The 14801-nt window shown below is 48.7% G+C and overlaps 1 protein-coding gene across 1 annotated transcript in view; it reads right to left on the bottom strand.

Moving 5' to 3' along the window:
* Nucleotides 1-14801, bottom strand: part of Ift140 (intraflagellar transport 140) — a 57413-nt gene that overhangs the window by 32807 nt on the left and 9805 nt on the right. Inside the window, exons 8-19 of the mRNA XM_013011265.1 lie at nucleotides 14271-14377; nucleotides 13446-13591; nucleotides 11008-11211; nucleotides 10612-10684; nucleotides 10278-10369; nucleotides 8765-8892; nucleotides 7422-7539; nucleotides 6827-6957; nucleotides 5771-5939; nucleotides 4549-4680; nucleotides 3564-3599; nucleotides 1378-1577 (exon numbers count right to left, since the gene is read on the bottom strand). Coding sequence (XP_012866719.1) covers nucleotides 1378-1577; nucleotides 3564-3599; nucleotides 4549-4680; nucleotides 5771-5939; nucleotides 6827-6957; nucleotides 7422-7539; nucleotides 8765-8892; nucleotides 10278-10369; nucleotides 10612-10684; nucleotides 11008-11211; nucleotides 13446-13591; nucleotides 14271-14377 — 1536 coding nt within the window. The remainder of the gene's footprint in view (nucleotides 1-1377; nucleotides 1578-3563; nucleotides 3600-4548; nucleotides 4681-5770; nucleotides 5940-6826; nucleotides 6958-7421; nucleotides 7540-8764; nucleotides 8893-10277; nucleotides 10370-10611; nucleotides 10685-11007; nucleotides 11212-13445; nucleotides 13592-14270; nucleotides 14378-14801) is intronic.

Genomic DNA, 14801 nt, shown 5'->3' with positions numbered 1-14801 from the left:
CCTCAGATCTCATCCTCCTGAGTAGCTAGGATTACAGGTGTGAGTCACCGGCAACTGGATTCCCTTTAGATTATGAAGTTCATACTATGCCAAGGATTTGTCTTTAGTCGTAACAAATGGTGAACTGGTGGTGCTTTAAACACATCAGGTAACTGATAATGCCCAACAAGCACTCATGCTATCTATGACCCACTCACTGCCCACGGTACAGCACCCTGAAAGACCACAGAATTGGGCCTTCCTTCTACCTGACTCGAAAGCCCTTCCAATTGCAGGAGGCTCTGGCGTCACTGGCGTAGATGGATAGTGGTCCAGGGTCCCATGCTATCCTGAGTATTTTGTTGTTTTTTTTTTTTTGTCGGTCATGGGACTTGAACTCTGGGCCTGGGCGCTGTCCCTCAGCTCTTCAGCTCAAGGCGAGCGCTCTACCACTTGAGCTACAGCGATCCTCAGATCTCAGCCTCCCGAGTAGCTAGGATTACAGGCGTGAGCCACCAGTGCCCGGCTTATCCTGAGTATTTTGAAATACACCTTCCCTACTACAAAATCATCATTGCAAATGGAGTTCCCTCTGAGCAACTTAATCTTACAACATTTTCCCTCCACAGTATCAATCTTCTCTAGTTTTTCTTTTTCTTTTGGTCATGGGGCTTGAACTCTAGGCCTGGGCACAGTCCCTCAGCTTTTCAGCTCAAGGCTAGCACTCTACCACTTGAGCCATAGCAGCACTTCACCACTTCTGTTTTTTTATTGGTTTATTGAAGATTATAGAGTCTCATGGATTTTCCTGCCTGGGCTGGTTTTGAACTGTGATTCTCAGATCTCAGCCTCCTGAGTAGCTAGGATTACAGGCGTGAGCCACCAGCACCTGGCCTTCTCTAGTTTTTCTACCCTTTTGAGATTAAAATTTGATAAGTACTCTTGCCCAGAGTTACTGAATTACCTCTGCAATGGAGAGAAAGGTACTTGCTGGACAGCTCCTAAATGATGCCATCTTTTATAATTTTAATTGCATTTCACCTCTGTTTTAGTGTTTATGTACTGACACTTTTTAGCAGAATTTAACACTTACAGAACTTCCAACTAGGAAGTACCCTGAACACTTTCTAATGAACAAAACAGTTAAGATAATAGCCTAAGAACTTCTGGTACCACAGAGCAAAAGTATCAGGCTCACCTTCTCCACCAAATGCACCTGCTCTGGGAATGGTGTACGCATGCCCTGCTCTCAGAGCTCCACAGCTTTTCACTGAGTGAAAAGACCACTAAATGTACAATGACACAGTCAGTAAAGGGTTAACGACATAAACTCAAATTGAGTAGGCCTAAGAAAAATAAAGCCTGTGGGACACGTGCCTCCAGGAATGGAATCCTTACCTTTTGATGAGTTTGATAGATTTGAAAGCTTCATCCATGTCTCCAATGGTGGCGAAGAAGCTGAAATTGAGCATGGCATCTCGAGTGGGCTTGTCGCAGTCTTCCAGCCCCACAAAGTCTCGCAGAGGTTTCTTGGCCACCATCTGGGGAATCTGGTGGTGATCAGAATCCACCTTGTCTTCGGTTCCTGCCTCTCCAGGCTGGAGGAGAAAATCCCAATTTGCTTGTCAGTCATGTGCAAAGGTACGTCTAACTCTTGGTCGCTTCTACATTTATGTCATCCTGGGAAAAATCCACCTGCAGGCAGGCCCAGGCTAAATGGTCCTCTCAAGGTGCTAGAAAACCTTTAGAGTCACTGGAAATGATCCGAACTCCAGTCTCTAGTCTCAAATAACAAGTAAACAAAGGTTGTTGAGATGAACTCTTTATTGAGCCTCTAATTCACTAACAGCAGAGTCTCAGCAATTAAAAATGGCTTTTGCTAGCCAAGTATGGTAGCTCAGACCTATAATCCTAGCTACTAGGGATTAGAGACTAGGAGGATCAAGTTTTAAGGCCAATCCTGCTAAAAAGTTCGCAGGATCTCATCTCAACCAATGTGTGTTGTGCTGTGCACCTGTGGTTCAGCTATGCAAGAACATAAATAGGTGCACTTTGCCCAGGCTGGAGCCCAGCTCTGCAGGCGGAGGTGATTAGTTATGCTACACCCTGCCTGGACCAGGTCCCTCAACAGTCCGTACCTCTCACTTCTGAATTCTGTGTGTGCTGTCAGTCATGGGTGTTGTCCCTGAGCTCTTCAGCTCAAGACAAGGACTCTACTCTACCATTTGAGCCACAGCACCACTTGCAGGTTTCTGGTGGCCAATTGGAGATAAGAGTCTCACAGCCTTTCTTGCCCAAGCTGGCTTTGAACCATAGTCCTCAGATCTCAGTCTCCTGAGTAGCTAGGATGACAGGCGTGACCACTGGCGCCCGGCTTCTCTGTGTGCTTCTGAAGACTAGCCCATGCTAGCCTTTAGTGTGCAGTCCTCGGGTCTCACTTTCCCAAGGCTGGGACTATGGGTGTGCACTATCGGTGACTTCCTCTGGCTCAGTTCTGAATAACTCAGCTTCACTTCTCTTTTGAAGTTGACCTGCAGCTCCAGTGCCCAGGCCCGGGGAAGGGTGGTGGGCCTCGTCAGGCCTGGCTGTGCCTTCCCAGGCACAGAACAGAACAGAACAGGACAGGACATAAATAAAAGCCCTGAGGTAGCTCAGTTTAGGGAGGCTGAGTTTTGGGCCCACAGATTTTAAACTCTCAAATGGGAAGCTAAAGCGTTTGATCTAAATGAGTGGGAAACTGTCAGGAAACGTACAGAGAAACCAGTGAGACTTTATCCACAAAAAAAAGCCTGCTCCACTATAATGCACGGCAGCCAGACTTCCCATCATGAGCCCCACCAGCCCTGTTAGGGTCTCATTAGAAGCCACTTCACTGAGAACACCTTGCGGAAATCAACAGCTGTGAGAGGTAAGGACTAGTTATGTCAAGCCGTGACTGTGTGATCACCGTCACACCGTACAGGCTCTAGGGATAAGAGCTGCTGGATTATCGCCCATACCACCCGAAGGAGCACGCGCTGCACACCTGGGTGCAACGTAACAGGAATTTGCACGTAGGCAAATACATAGGCAGTAACTATTTATTTATTCCTGTATATATGCATGCACGTACGTGTACATGTGTATGTGTGTTGTTCATTCAAACTTGAGAACCTCCTGCTTCCAGCTCCAGGGTGCTGAGATTACAGGTGTGTTCCACTATGCCTGACCATAAAGTAGGTAGCCTTTAGAAGAACCAAATGCCTCATGGCTATTCTTCAGCATTGCTTTTACAGCTAAACAAACAATCCTCCCCACACTGCAAACACAGGTAACTAAGCACACTGTCCACAGACATCAGGGACAGGGCTGGGCAGGCCACAGGTCCACCCAGGCTGCAGGTGCACATGGGACCTGGAGTTGGCAGACTCCTGGCAAGCTTTGCTAGGTGATGTGGGGCCCTGCTCAAACAAAACAGCCCCAGGGGCTCAGCAAAGCTTTCTACTGGGTGGGCAGTGCACATACAACACAGTGGAACACGCAGGACAAGTCTGGAGGAAAGGACAAAGTCAAGGGAACACACTGTAACCTGGCTCTGTACTTACGACTGTGCTGTACAGGCCTCCTCTCTGGAACAACAACTGTGAGTGCGGGTACAGATGCGAGGTGAGAATGAGAGAGGAGAGATGTATGAGTGTGGGAAGGACGAAAACCACAACGTGGCACTAATGTGAAGAACTTAACAGAAAAAATGATAAGTTTTGTTTTTTGTCAGTTGTGGGGCATGAACTTAGGGGCTGGTCACTGTCTCTGAGCTCTTTTGCTCAAGGTTAGTGCTCTATCACTTTGAGCCATAGCACCATTTCCAGTTTTCTGGTGATTAACTGGAGATTAGAGTCTCATGGACTTTCCTGGTTCCAAACCTCGATCCTAATAAACTCTCAGCCTCCTGAGTAGCTACGGTAATAGGTGTGAGCCACCAGCACCCAGCTGATAGAAAGAATTTTAAAGAACTTTACTATTTGATTTCTCAAATCAAAGAGACATTAAAGCACATAAGAAATACAAAGTAGCTGGGAGCCAGTGGCTCATACCTATAATCCTACCCACTCAGGAAGCTGAGAGCTGAGGATCATAGTTCAAAGCCAGCCTGGGCAGGAAAGTCTATAAGACTCTTATCTCCAATAAAGCACCAGAAAACTGGAAGTGGAAGTGGTGCTGTGGCTCAAGCAGTAGAGCACTAGCCTTGAGCTGAAGGGCCGAGGAACAGCATCCAGGCCCAGGGTTCAAGCCATACTACCACAACCAAACCAACCAAAAGAAAAAGCAAAGTAAGAATGAAATTTAGAAAACCATCAGCCCAGTGGTTGGAAAATCTATTTAAAATGAGGCCGTCAAGGAAGGCCGCACAGACAGAGCAGCGAGTCCTTGAGCTTGCTAAGTCACAAGAACTCTTCCTTCCTCATCTTCATGAAGATCAACTCCATTTCAATGTACATACAAATATAATACATAAGATGTTCATATGCCACCCTCTAGTGACTGTGCAATGCCATACGTATGGCATTACGTAATGACTTGGACACATACCTTTTTTGTGAAGTAATAGTGGGGTATTTCCACCCCCAGGAGGGTCTGGTAGGCAGAGGGAAGGGGGAAGCTGTCATGGAGCAGGAAGCCATGCTCTTCAGAAGCGAAGAATGACAAAATCAAAACACCTTCCTGAGAGAAAGGACACTAATTATTCCAGTTTTCATATTCTTCTTGGTTTTTATTTTTATTGCCAGGGTGTTTTATGAAACCCAGAAAACACAGGAAGGAGTGCGCACAGACATAGCCAGGCTCCCCTTCGGGGCCTGACCTCTACACCTCCCTGCCAGGGCTTCTCAGCCCTCATCAGCCCGTGCTGAAGAACCAAGATGCTTCCCAGAGGGATGCACCTTGTAAGTCTGTGACAAGCAGACCCTGGGGATCCCTTCTACCTGAACTGGTAGAGGAAGCTAAGATCTGGTTCAAAGCCAGCCTGGGCAGGAAAGTCTGTAAGACTCATCTCCAATTAACTGCCAGACAACCAGAAGTGGCGTTGTGGCTCAAGTAGTAGAGCGCTCGCCTTGAGCTGAAGAGCTGAGGGACAGCGCCCAGGCCCAGAGTTCAAGCCCCACGACAACAACAACAAAAAGAAAGCCAAGGGCAACACAGGCTTTCTGCTTTGCTTTGGAGGACTAGTGAGAGTTGGGCCTTATGGTGCGCAGGAATTTCTGAATCGGAACTAGTAAGGGGTGAGAAGGTAGACCTTTCCACATGGCAGTGTGCTTACAACTGCACGTTACCCTCACAGAAGATGAAAGGAACTCAATCAAATGGCCAGGAAATAACCTTCCCACTAACATGCCGTCTCCTTTCACTCTGCTAGGTAGTTTTCATTGCTCCCTGGCCCTAACAGCATAATTCCTCTGCCAATTTTCTTTGTTTTTCTCATTCAATGACAGAGAAGATATCTCAACATTTTCCCACCTCGCATTTAGGATCCAGGCCTGAGTTTGCTCTTGAGAACCTCAAGGCACTGACACCAGCTACTGAACCTACAGCAGACTGTAACCATAAACATGAGTGGAGTAATCTGGCTGGAGCCCAGTCCTGTGGGCTGACCTGCGCCAGCTGGCTGGCGTGGGAATGTGGGGCCTGACGCTCCAGTGTCACTTCATTCAATGGGACACAGGAAGCAGATAGTCTTCTCCACATGAATGAGTTTTCCTACTCTCTCTCCCATGAGCCCTGTCACGAAGATGTGATGCAGTAAAGCAGGAGGTACCGAGCGTCTGCTGCTGTCCTCCAGGGGGGGCTGCCGCTCTGCAGCCTGCGGCGATGCTCCATGCGCCTCCTGCACAGCCTCACACACAAAAAGCCGCGGCTCGCTCTGATCCCAGAAATGGCTTACAGGAATGTAATTTGTCAGACTCTCATCCGCAAAGACACGGTTCCTAAAACAGAAGAGAAGATCCACCTTGAACTCTGAGAAGAGCATTTTTGTTAACACTACCCATAGCCACGGAGGAGGGCCTCAGCCGGCCACCGTGATGGTGGCCCTTTGCACCCAACATGAGCGTGTGTCCTGTAGGAACACTCAGGAACACTCATTCAGACTTTCAGGCATCATATGAGTCTTCAAGTTCAGTGAGGTCCAGTTTGATGACATGTAGGTCTGGAGATCTTAACTCAGGCCTTACGCTTGCTAGACAAGTATTCTACCTTTGAGCATCCCCCATGCTCACTGTCCTTTTTTTGTTGGCCAGTTTTGGGCCTTGAACTCTGAACCAAAGCACTGTTCCTAAGCTTTTTTTTTTTTTTGGGTCCGGTCGTGGGGCCTGAACTCTGGGCCTGGGTGCTGTCCCTCAGCTCTTCAGCTCGAGGCTAGCGCTCTACCACTTGAGCCACAACGCCACTTCCGGCTTTTTTCTTTTTGCTTATGTGGTGCTGAGGAATCAAACTGAGGGCCTCAGGCATGCAAGGCAAACACTCTACCCACTGAGTCACCTTCCCAGCCCCTCCTGAGCTTCTTTCACTCAAGTTTAGTGCTCTACCACTTGAGCCAAAGCACTACTTCCAGCTTTTTCAGTAATTTATTGGAGAGAAGAGGCTCACAGACTTTCCTGCCTGGACTAGCTTCAAACCATGACCCTCAGACCTCAGCCTCCTGAGTAGCTAGGATTACAGGTTTGAGTCACCAGCTCCTGGCTTTTGCTTTTTGTCTGTATTACTAGTAACTGTTGTAAGGTCCTCTGAAGTTTGGAAAGTAACTTAGCAAACAACCTGACTGGAAGTTGAGAAGCAAAAACTGTTCTCAACAAAATCCTCCCGCCACATTTACTTGTTAGTCTCGTGCCCGTTAAAGGAGAGTGTCTCTCGCTGGTCAATCTGCCCAGTCTTAAAGTCGAAGACAGTCACCATGTCCATCTCAACGTCATAGAAGCAGAGTTTGGAATCAGGGCTGTTGTCAGTCTAGAAAAGAGAAGACAGGACAGCGTTGTCTGGCCTGTGACCCTGGCTCTATATAATGCACGAGAGAAACACCCTGCTGTTAGCCACGCTGCCTTCCAAGGTAGAACACTCTCAAGACTCAAAAAAGAGAAACTTTCCTTTATCCTCAACAGTTTTGAGATACTACTTTGTTATTTCATGCATACTATATAACTAGAAATTATAAATACACTTTGCATTTGAGCCATACCTCCAGTTTTGGCTTTTTGCTGGTTGACTGGAGATAAAAGTCTTACAGATTTGTTTGCCTGGGCTAGCTTCAAATAATGTGGAAGGTAGGGAGAAGAGATGAAGGAAGGGTTGGCCTTGAACTCAAAGAATTACCCAGAAGAGGACACAGCCAGAGCAAGTGGAAGCGAGTAAGATGGGGTCCAGAGCCCCCCACCCCACCCAGACCACAGCAGCAAGGACACATGCAAGCTCACCTTACTGAGCAGGATGCTGATCTTGCTTCCACTGGCATTGCACCGGAGGGAAGAGATGGCCCCCACTCCAGGGAGCAGCTCAGCCAGGTTCTTACAGTTGCAGTGCACCTTGGCCTCCCTGTGGGAGCAGAGGGGGAAGGCATCAATGCCAGGTGCTCTTCACACCTGCCAGCCTTATCCTTCCTTGCGCAAGTCACTGACAGGGCCCTTCCTCTCTGACTGCAGGACGTTGGCTTAGGGTGAGTTCTGCCTAGCAGCTTGCCGCTTCCCATTCTGGCATCACAGATGCCCAGGAGCCAGGCCAGGCCTGGAACGCAGTGTGGGGAGGGGTGCGCTGGGCCAGACCTGGGACACAGCGGGTCTGTGAGGGCCATACTGTTGTTTTCAGCAAATGCTCTCCTTTTGTCAGACAATGCTGCTCCCCACCTTGTGCCTCCCTTTTTACCATGCTGTGGGCCTCTACTTCAGGACAGGGAAAATCCCTCATCCTTCCTCTGCTAGCAACCTCCAGTAGGTCCTGGCTTACTGCCAGAAATGATCCTCAGAATGTAGTGCAGCTCCGTTATATACCTTGTTCCCAAGAGCCCATGTGATGTTTACTCTTCATGTTTCTTTTTTTGTTGTTGTTGGTTGTGGGGCTTGAACTCTGGGCCTGGGCGCTGTCCCTCAGCTCTTCAGCTCAGGGCTAGCGTTCTACCACTTGAGCCACAGCGCCACTTCGTTTTCTGGTGGTTTATTGGGAGATAGGAGTTTCACGGACTTTCTTGGCGGGGCTGGCTTTGAACTGCAATCCTCAGATCTCAGCCTCCTAAGTAGCTAGGATTACAGGTATGAGCCACTGGTACCTGGCTTACTCTTCATGTTTCTTTTTTTTTTTTTTTTGGTCCGTTCGTGGGGCCTGAACTCTGGGCCTGGGCGCTGCTCCTCAGCTCTTCAGCTCAAGGCTAGCGCTCTACCACTTGAGCCACAGCACCACTTCCGGCTTTTTCTGCTTATGTGGTGCTGAGGAATCGAACCCAGGGCCTCATGCATGCCAGGCAAACACTCTACCACTGAGCCACCTTCCCAGCCCATGTTAATTTTTTTTTTTAACGTCTTAGGGTTCACACTTGGTGCAGAGAGCCAGCCTGGCTTTGATGAATACATCAAACAGAAATACCCTGCCCACAAACACCCCCATGCCCTGCCTCCTCCTGCAGTGTAGCCCCTCACACCAAGGCCAAGACCTAAGGCATATTAAAAATGAGGTGGCACAGGAATGTTCAAATCTAAGGAGACTTCTGGCATATAGCTTATTTTCTACCAACATACAGTTAATACTTTAATTTGGACAAAAGCTGTACCTTCGGGAAAGATCGAAGCTTTTGAAGTGAGCTAAGTCTGTCCCCACAACCAGGAAAGTCCCACAGATGTCCAGGATGCAGGGGTTCCCTTCAGACTCAGAAAACAGCAGCAGTTGCTTGACCGTCCCCTGAAGAAAGAGGAAACCAGAATTCAGGACTGCAGCTCCCATGGCTCTCCATTTTTTGTTACTCAACATTCTTGGGTCAGCTGGTGCAGCTCACTGGGCAGAGCACACGGCATTACTGTGGGTAAGGCAGGGACGGGCGCAGCACCCAGGAACCCAAAGATGCCAACTGGCAGGGAAAGAGAGGCCGCAAAGCTGCTCTTTCTGTGCCCTCCCTTTCGTCTTCTCTTATCACTGTACTCTTTACTGTCTGGCTACTCACTAGATGCCAACGCCATGAAAGGGGCCCATCGGACAGTCACAGGGAACCACATGGATTCCAGCGATAAAAATCACAACCTAGCTAAAACTAGCTGTGATCTTGTCACAGAATGCTGCTGCATGTAGTGGCCTGGTGGTGGCCGTGGCTTCCCAAAAAGTATCTCTACTTGAAACCTGTGGATCAGACAGCATTTAGTATTTGGAGACGTGATTAAGGATTTTGGAAAATCATTCTGATTTAGCATGGGCCTTATCCCCAATGAGGAGTGTTTATTTTTCATGCTGGAGATAGAACCCAGGACCTCATTCATGTTAAGAAGGCACTTACTGAGTCAAAGTGTGATTAGACACAAGAAAGAAGACGCAGAAAGACACTGTGTGTGAAGATAGGGCGGCGTGAAGCGAGCGCTCTGCGAGCCAATGACACCGACAATCGCCAGCGAGCGCTCTGCGAGCCAATGACACCAACAGTCGCCAGCGAGCGCTCTGCGAGCCAATGACACCGACAATCGCCAGCGAGCGCTCTGCGAGCCAATGACACCGACAGTCGCCAGCGCTTCTGGCTCCCGGAAGCCCAGAGAGGCAGAAGAGGCTCCCAAAGCAATGAGCCCTGAGAACATCCGGATTCAACAACAGCTTGTAGAACGGAGTAAATTTCTGTTCTCTGAAGCTACGTTGTTTGTGGTGATGTTACAGCAGCCACAGGAAGCTAACACCAAGTTATATTAGAGTCTGGCAACGTGGTGTGGGATACAGACATGGGAAGGGCTGTCTGACTCTACACTGCTCCCCTCCCAGCTTCTCCCTCACACAAGGAACGGCCCATCTGGAGACACTCAACCTTGAAGCTGAGCAAACACTGAGTCTCATTTCACAGCCCTGTGTATTCAAAGGCCAGCAAAGTGGTCCTTTTCACTGCCAAAGGCACTATCTAGCCCTGCTTCCCAGTTTCAGAGGTCCCAATAGCCATGAATGAAGTGGCTTCCTTAGAATCCACTTGGACGAATCACTTGGTGGGAAATCGGATAGAGGCAGACAAAGTCAACAAAGGCTCTGGCTCAATCTAGAGAAAGAATCTGGGACTGCTCTGGTCTTCTTCATTATCACAATTCACAGCAGCCACTTACCTGCCAGGTCCGAACTTGAACTCGGTTTGGCTCCACTGTATAAACACTTTCCTCATACATCGCTAACACAGGGGACTCACACAGGAAGGAACCTAGAATGAAAGATAAGCACTGACCCAGCAGCAGCTGGTAATTCCAGAACATCCAGGAATCAGGGAGCCCAGGCAGGTTGGCAAGCTGCGGGTCTTGTGGTTTTCAATGATGTTGACTGAAATCAATAGGCTGTGTTGTGTGAGGCCCTGGCAGCATAGACCAGAGCCCCAGTGTGGGCAGGGAAACTGATGTGAGGATCACCCCATGTGCCAACACCCTGCGGGTATAAGGAAACTCCCACCTGCATTCCGTAAGGTGGTTCCAGAAGGCTCAAAGATTGCTATCTGTTTTCCATTCCACACAGCCACAGCATCCTAAGACAAACATGTCCAAAAGTAAAGGTCAGGAAGAGTGGATGCAGACTACAGACACCACACACTGCCAAAGCCTGCCCCCCTCTCTCCCCTGCAGGGTCCGCACCTCAGCCCAGCATTGGGCCACTGTATCTCCCACAGACAAAATGCCCCCGAGTTTTGATGATTGCTTTCTTTATAAATATGACACACATGGAGACTCAGAAAGGCAATCCAGGATGGAACTGGATGTGGAGGCTCCTTGCTATCCTGAATCCCCCCAACCAATGAGTGGGTGTTGTTGAAGCTCTGCGTGTGACCCCACCAGCTGCCCCGGGAGTCACCTTGGTGACAAACACTCCGCTGATATGCATGTCTGTGCGCAGGCTGTGCGAGCTCCCCGTGGACAGGAAGCACACGTTGAGTAAACTGGGAGAGATCTGTACGGCAGCCACTTGCTGGTTGAAGTGTGAGGACATGGCCTGTTCACTGAGGATGGACACGGAGCTGATGGTGCTCACCGCCAGAAGATTCTTTCTGGAGCCCCACTGCAGTCCAGTGTGCAAAGAAAAAGAATAAGACATGTGAGAAGCTCATCTAACAAGAGGTTCAAAGTAGCTGCTACAGATACTCTCATTACAATAAGCCATGCTTGATCGCATGAGGGAAGGTGTATAGTCATACATGTTGTTGGAGACAGTACATCAATAAAGGGAAATAAATTATATATAAAAAATCAAAAGCCCAAGAAAAATACAGCATATGTTCATACAGAAAGTCATATAACAAACGTCACAGCAGCATCATTTGGTTACTGTCTGAAATATCTATGAGCCGATGAACAGATAAGCAGACTGTACTCCAGTCATGCGATGATATATAACTCAAGCATAAAAACCGAACCCTGACAAGTGACCCGGCATGGAGGAAGTAGAAAACATGGTGCTCAGTGAGAGCAGCAGCCACAGGGACAGCAGGTGACATGATTCCACTGTGGTGCAATGTTCAGAATAGGAGACTCCAGAGAGACACAAAATAGATTACAAGCTTCCTAGGGCTGAAAAGGGAAATGGAGAAGGGGTATGGACTCCAGACTGTCCCCCCCTCCCCCTCCTGCCCCCTGGCCTTGCCAATTGGTCGTGGGGCTTGATCTCCTGGCTTGGGCGCTGTCCCTCAGCTCTTCAGCTCAAGGAGAGCGCTCTACCACTTGAGCCACAGCACCACTTCTGGTTTTCTTGTGGTTAATTGGAGATAAGTCTCTCAGACTTTCCTGCCTAGGCTGACTTTGAACTGCAATCCTCAGATCTCAGCCTCCTGAATAGTTAGGATTACAGGCGAGAGCCACCAACGCCTGGCATGAATGTTTTTACAATGATCAAAATGTTCTAAGATTTATTGTGGAGAAAAAAAATTAATCATGGAGGTATCTGAAGAATTTGTTTTTGGGGGTCCAGGCATGGGGCCTGAACTCTGGGCCTGGGCACTGTCCCTCAGCTCTTCAGCTCAAGGCTAGCACTCTACCTCTTGAGCCACAGCGCCACTTCCGGCTTTTTTCTTTTTTGCTTATGTGGTGCTGAGGAATCGAACCCAGGGCCTCATGCATGCAAGGCAAGCGCTCTATGAAGAATTCTATGAAGATACTAAAAACCATTTGGCTGGGTGCCAGTGGCTCAGGCCTGCAATCTTAGCTATAAAGGAGGCTGAGATCTCACAATTGCCATTTGAAGCCAGCCTGGGCAGAAAAATCCCCATGAGACTCTTATCTCCAATAAATTACTCAATAACGGGAAATGGTGCTGTGGCTCAAACGGTAGAGACTAGCCTTGAGTGCAGAGAGGCTCAGGGAGAGCACCCAGGCCCTGAGTCCAAGATCCAGGACTGGCAAAAACAAACAAACAAAAACCATGCCTGGCGCTGGTGGTTCATGCCTATAATCCTAGCTTACTCAGGAGGCTGAGATCTGAGGATTGTGGTTCAAAGCCAGCCCAGGCAGGAAAGTCAGTGAGACTCATCTCCAATTAACCACCAAAAGTCAGAAGTGGCACTGTAGCTCAAATGGTAGAGTGCTAGCCTTGAGCTGAAGAGTGCAGGGACAGCTCTCAAGCCCAGAGTTCAAGCCCTACAACTGACAAAAACAGGTGAATCGTATCAGAGATAGAAAGATGGGTAATAGGGGCTGGGAAATTGGCTCAGTAGTAGAGTGCTTGCCTCGAATGCATGAGGCCCTGGGTTCAATTTCTCAGCACCACATAAGCAAAAAGAAAAAAGCTGGAAGTGGCACTGTGACTCAAGTGGTAGAGCGCTAGCCTTGAGCTGAAGAGCTGAGGGACAGCGCCCAGGCCCAGAGTTCAGAGTTCAGGCCCCACAACCGGACCCCCCCCCAAAAAAAAGGAAGAAATAGAAAGAAAGAAGAAAGAACGATGGATAACAGATGGACAGAAACGTATTTATACAGGCTTCTAGTCCCTCATCTGAAATTCTGAAACCCAAAAGACACCGACCTATCTACCTATCTGTCTTGCTATGAAGTCTAGGTTGGTCTTCAGCTCCTGTTTCACACCCTGGCCTCCACAGTGTGGGGATGTAAGGCATTACAGCACACACCTGGCTGCTGTGCTCCGCCTTAAGCTTTGTTACTGTTAGTTTTTTTTCAAATATACTCTAACATAATATTATTGGTTATATAGCCTTAAATCATTGGTAGAAATAGGTCCAAAGCCAATTCCTTCCTCCATTTTGTGCAGCAGAAAAATGGCATATTAAGCACTCTGCAGAGCTATACCTTTATTTGTGTGATGTTTCCTTCAAGCTCAGTGGGCGTCCGGAGGGCCCACGCATCCTTTCCTTCTACCCCATGGCTGCCTGGAAGGCTGGGCACTTTTCTCCACATGGCTATTTGCCCTTTACTGGTACCAGCTGCCAGAAGACCTAGGGGTGAAAACAACGTGCATGGGAATTGAGTTGAAAAGTGGATTAAGTCAGGTGCTGGTGGCTCACACCTGTAATCCTAGCTATTTAGGAGGCTGAGATCTGAAAATCACAGTTCAAAGTCAGCTCAGGCAGGAAACTTCATGAGACTCCTATCTCTAATTAACCACAAAAAGCTGGAAGTAGAGTTGTGGCTCAAGTGTTGGTGCACTAGCCTGTTGAGGCTGAGTTCAAGACCCAGTACGTGTGCACATGAGCGTGCATGCAAAGAAAGTATTGTTGTTTTTTGTTTGGTCATGGGGCTTGAACTCTGGGCCTGGGTGCCGTTCCTCAGCTCTTCAGCTCAAGGCTAGTGCTCTACCAATGTGAGCCACAGCTCTACTTCGGGTTTTCTGGGTGGTTTATTGGAGATAAGAGTTTCATGGCTTTTCCTGCCCGGGCTGGCTTTGAACCGTGATGCTCAGATCTCAGCCTCCTGAGTAGCTAGGATTACAGGTGTGAACACCCAGCACCTGGCTCCAGTCTGGCATCTTTGCTGGTAAATAGGAAATTTATTACCAACGCTGACTTGAACTGTCAATCCCCTGATCTCAGGCCACATAAGTAGCTAAGACTGTAAGTGAGAGCTACTGCTGCTGGCCAGGTTTTGTTTCTTTCATGAGAAGTCAAGCAATCTCACCTTTGGCTTTACAGTAACAAACACAGTTTATGTTTTCTCCTTTTTCAAAGCCAAACTTCTCCTCTGGACTTAGTATATAATTTTCTCCTCGTTCCAAGTCCCAGAATCTGCAAGGGAAGAGGAAAGCGCCGTCAAGGCTGTGTTAGAGACCTCCCTCTCCCCTTCCCTCTGCTCAAAAGAGTTGAACCTGTGCAGCAAACTTAAGACTGGGCAAAGGCTAGAGTGTCCAGATTCGTAGTATAAAAGAGAAGCCGGGTACTGGTGGCTCACGCCTGTAATCATAGCTACTCAGGAGGCTGAGATCTGAGGATCACAGTTTAAAGCCAGCCCGGGGGGCTGGGAAGGTGGCTAAGTGGTAGAACACTTGCCTTGCATGCATGAGGCCCTGGGTTCGATTCCTCAGCACCACATAAGCAAAAAGAAAAAAGCCGGAAGTGGGGCTGTGGCTCAAGTGGTAGAGCACTAGCCTTGAGCTGAAGAGCTGAGGGACAGCGCCCAGGCCCAGAGTTCAGGCCCCATGACTGGACCCAA

Source organism: Dipodomys ordii, unplaced genomic scaffold (genome assembly GCF_000151885.1).
Source record: "Dipodomys ordii isolate 6190 unplaced genomic scaffold, Dord_2.0 Scaffold14, whole genome shotgun sequence".
Classification (NCBI taxonomy): domain Eukaryota; kingdom Metazoa; phylum Chordata; class Mammalia; order Rodentia; family Heteromyidae; genus Dipodomys; species Dipodomys ordii.
The sequence above is the reverse complement of the archived record's forward strand: the minus strand, read 5'-3'. Positions and strand labels throughout refer to the sequence as shown.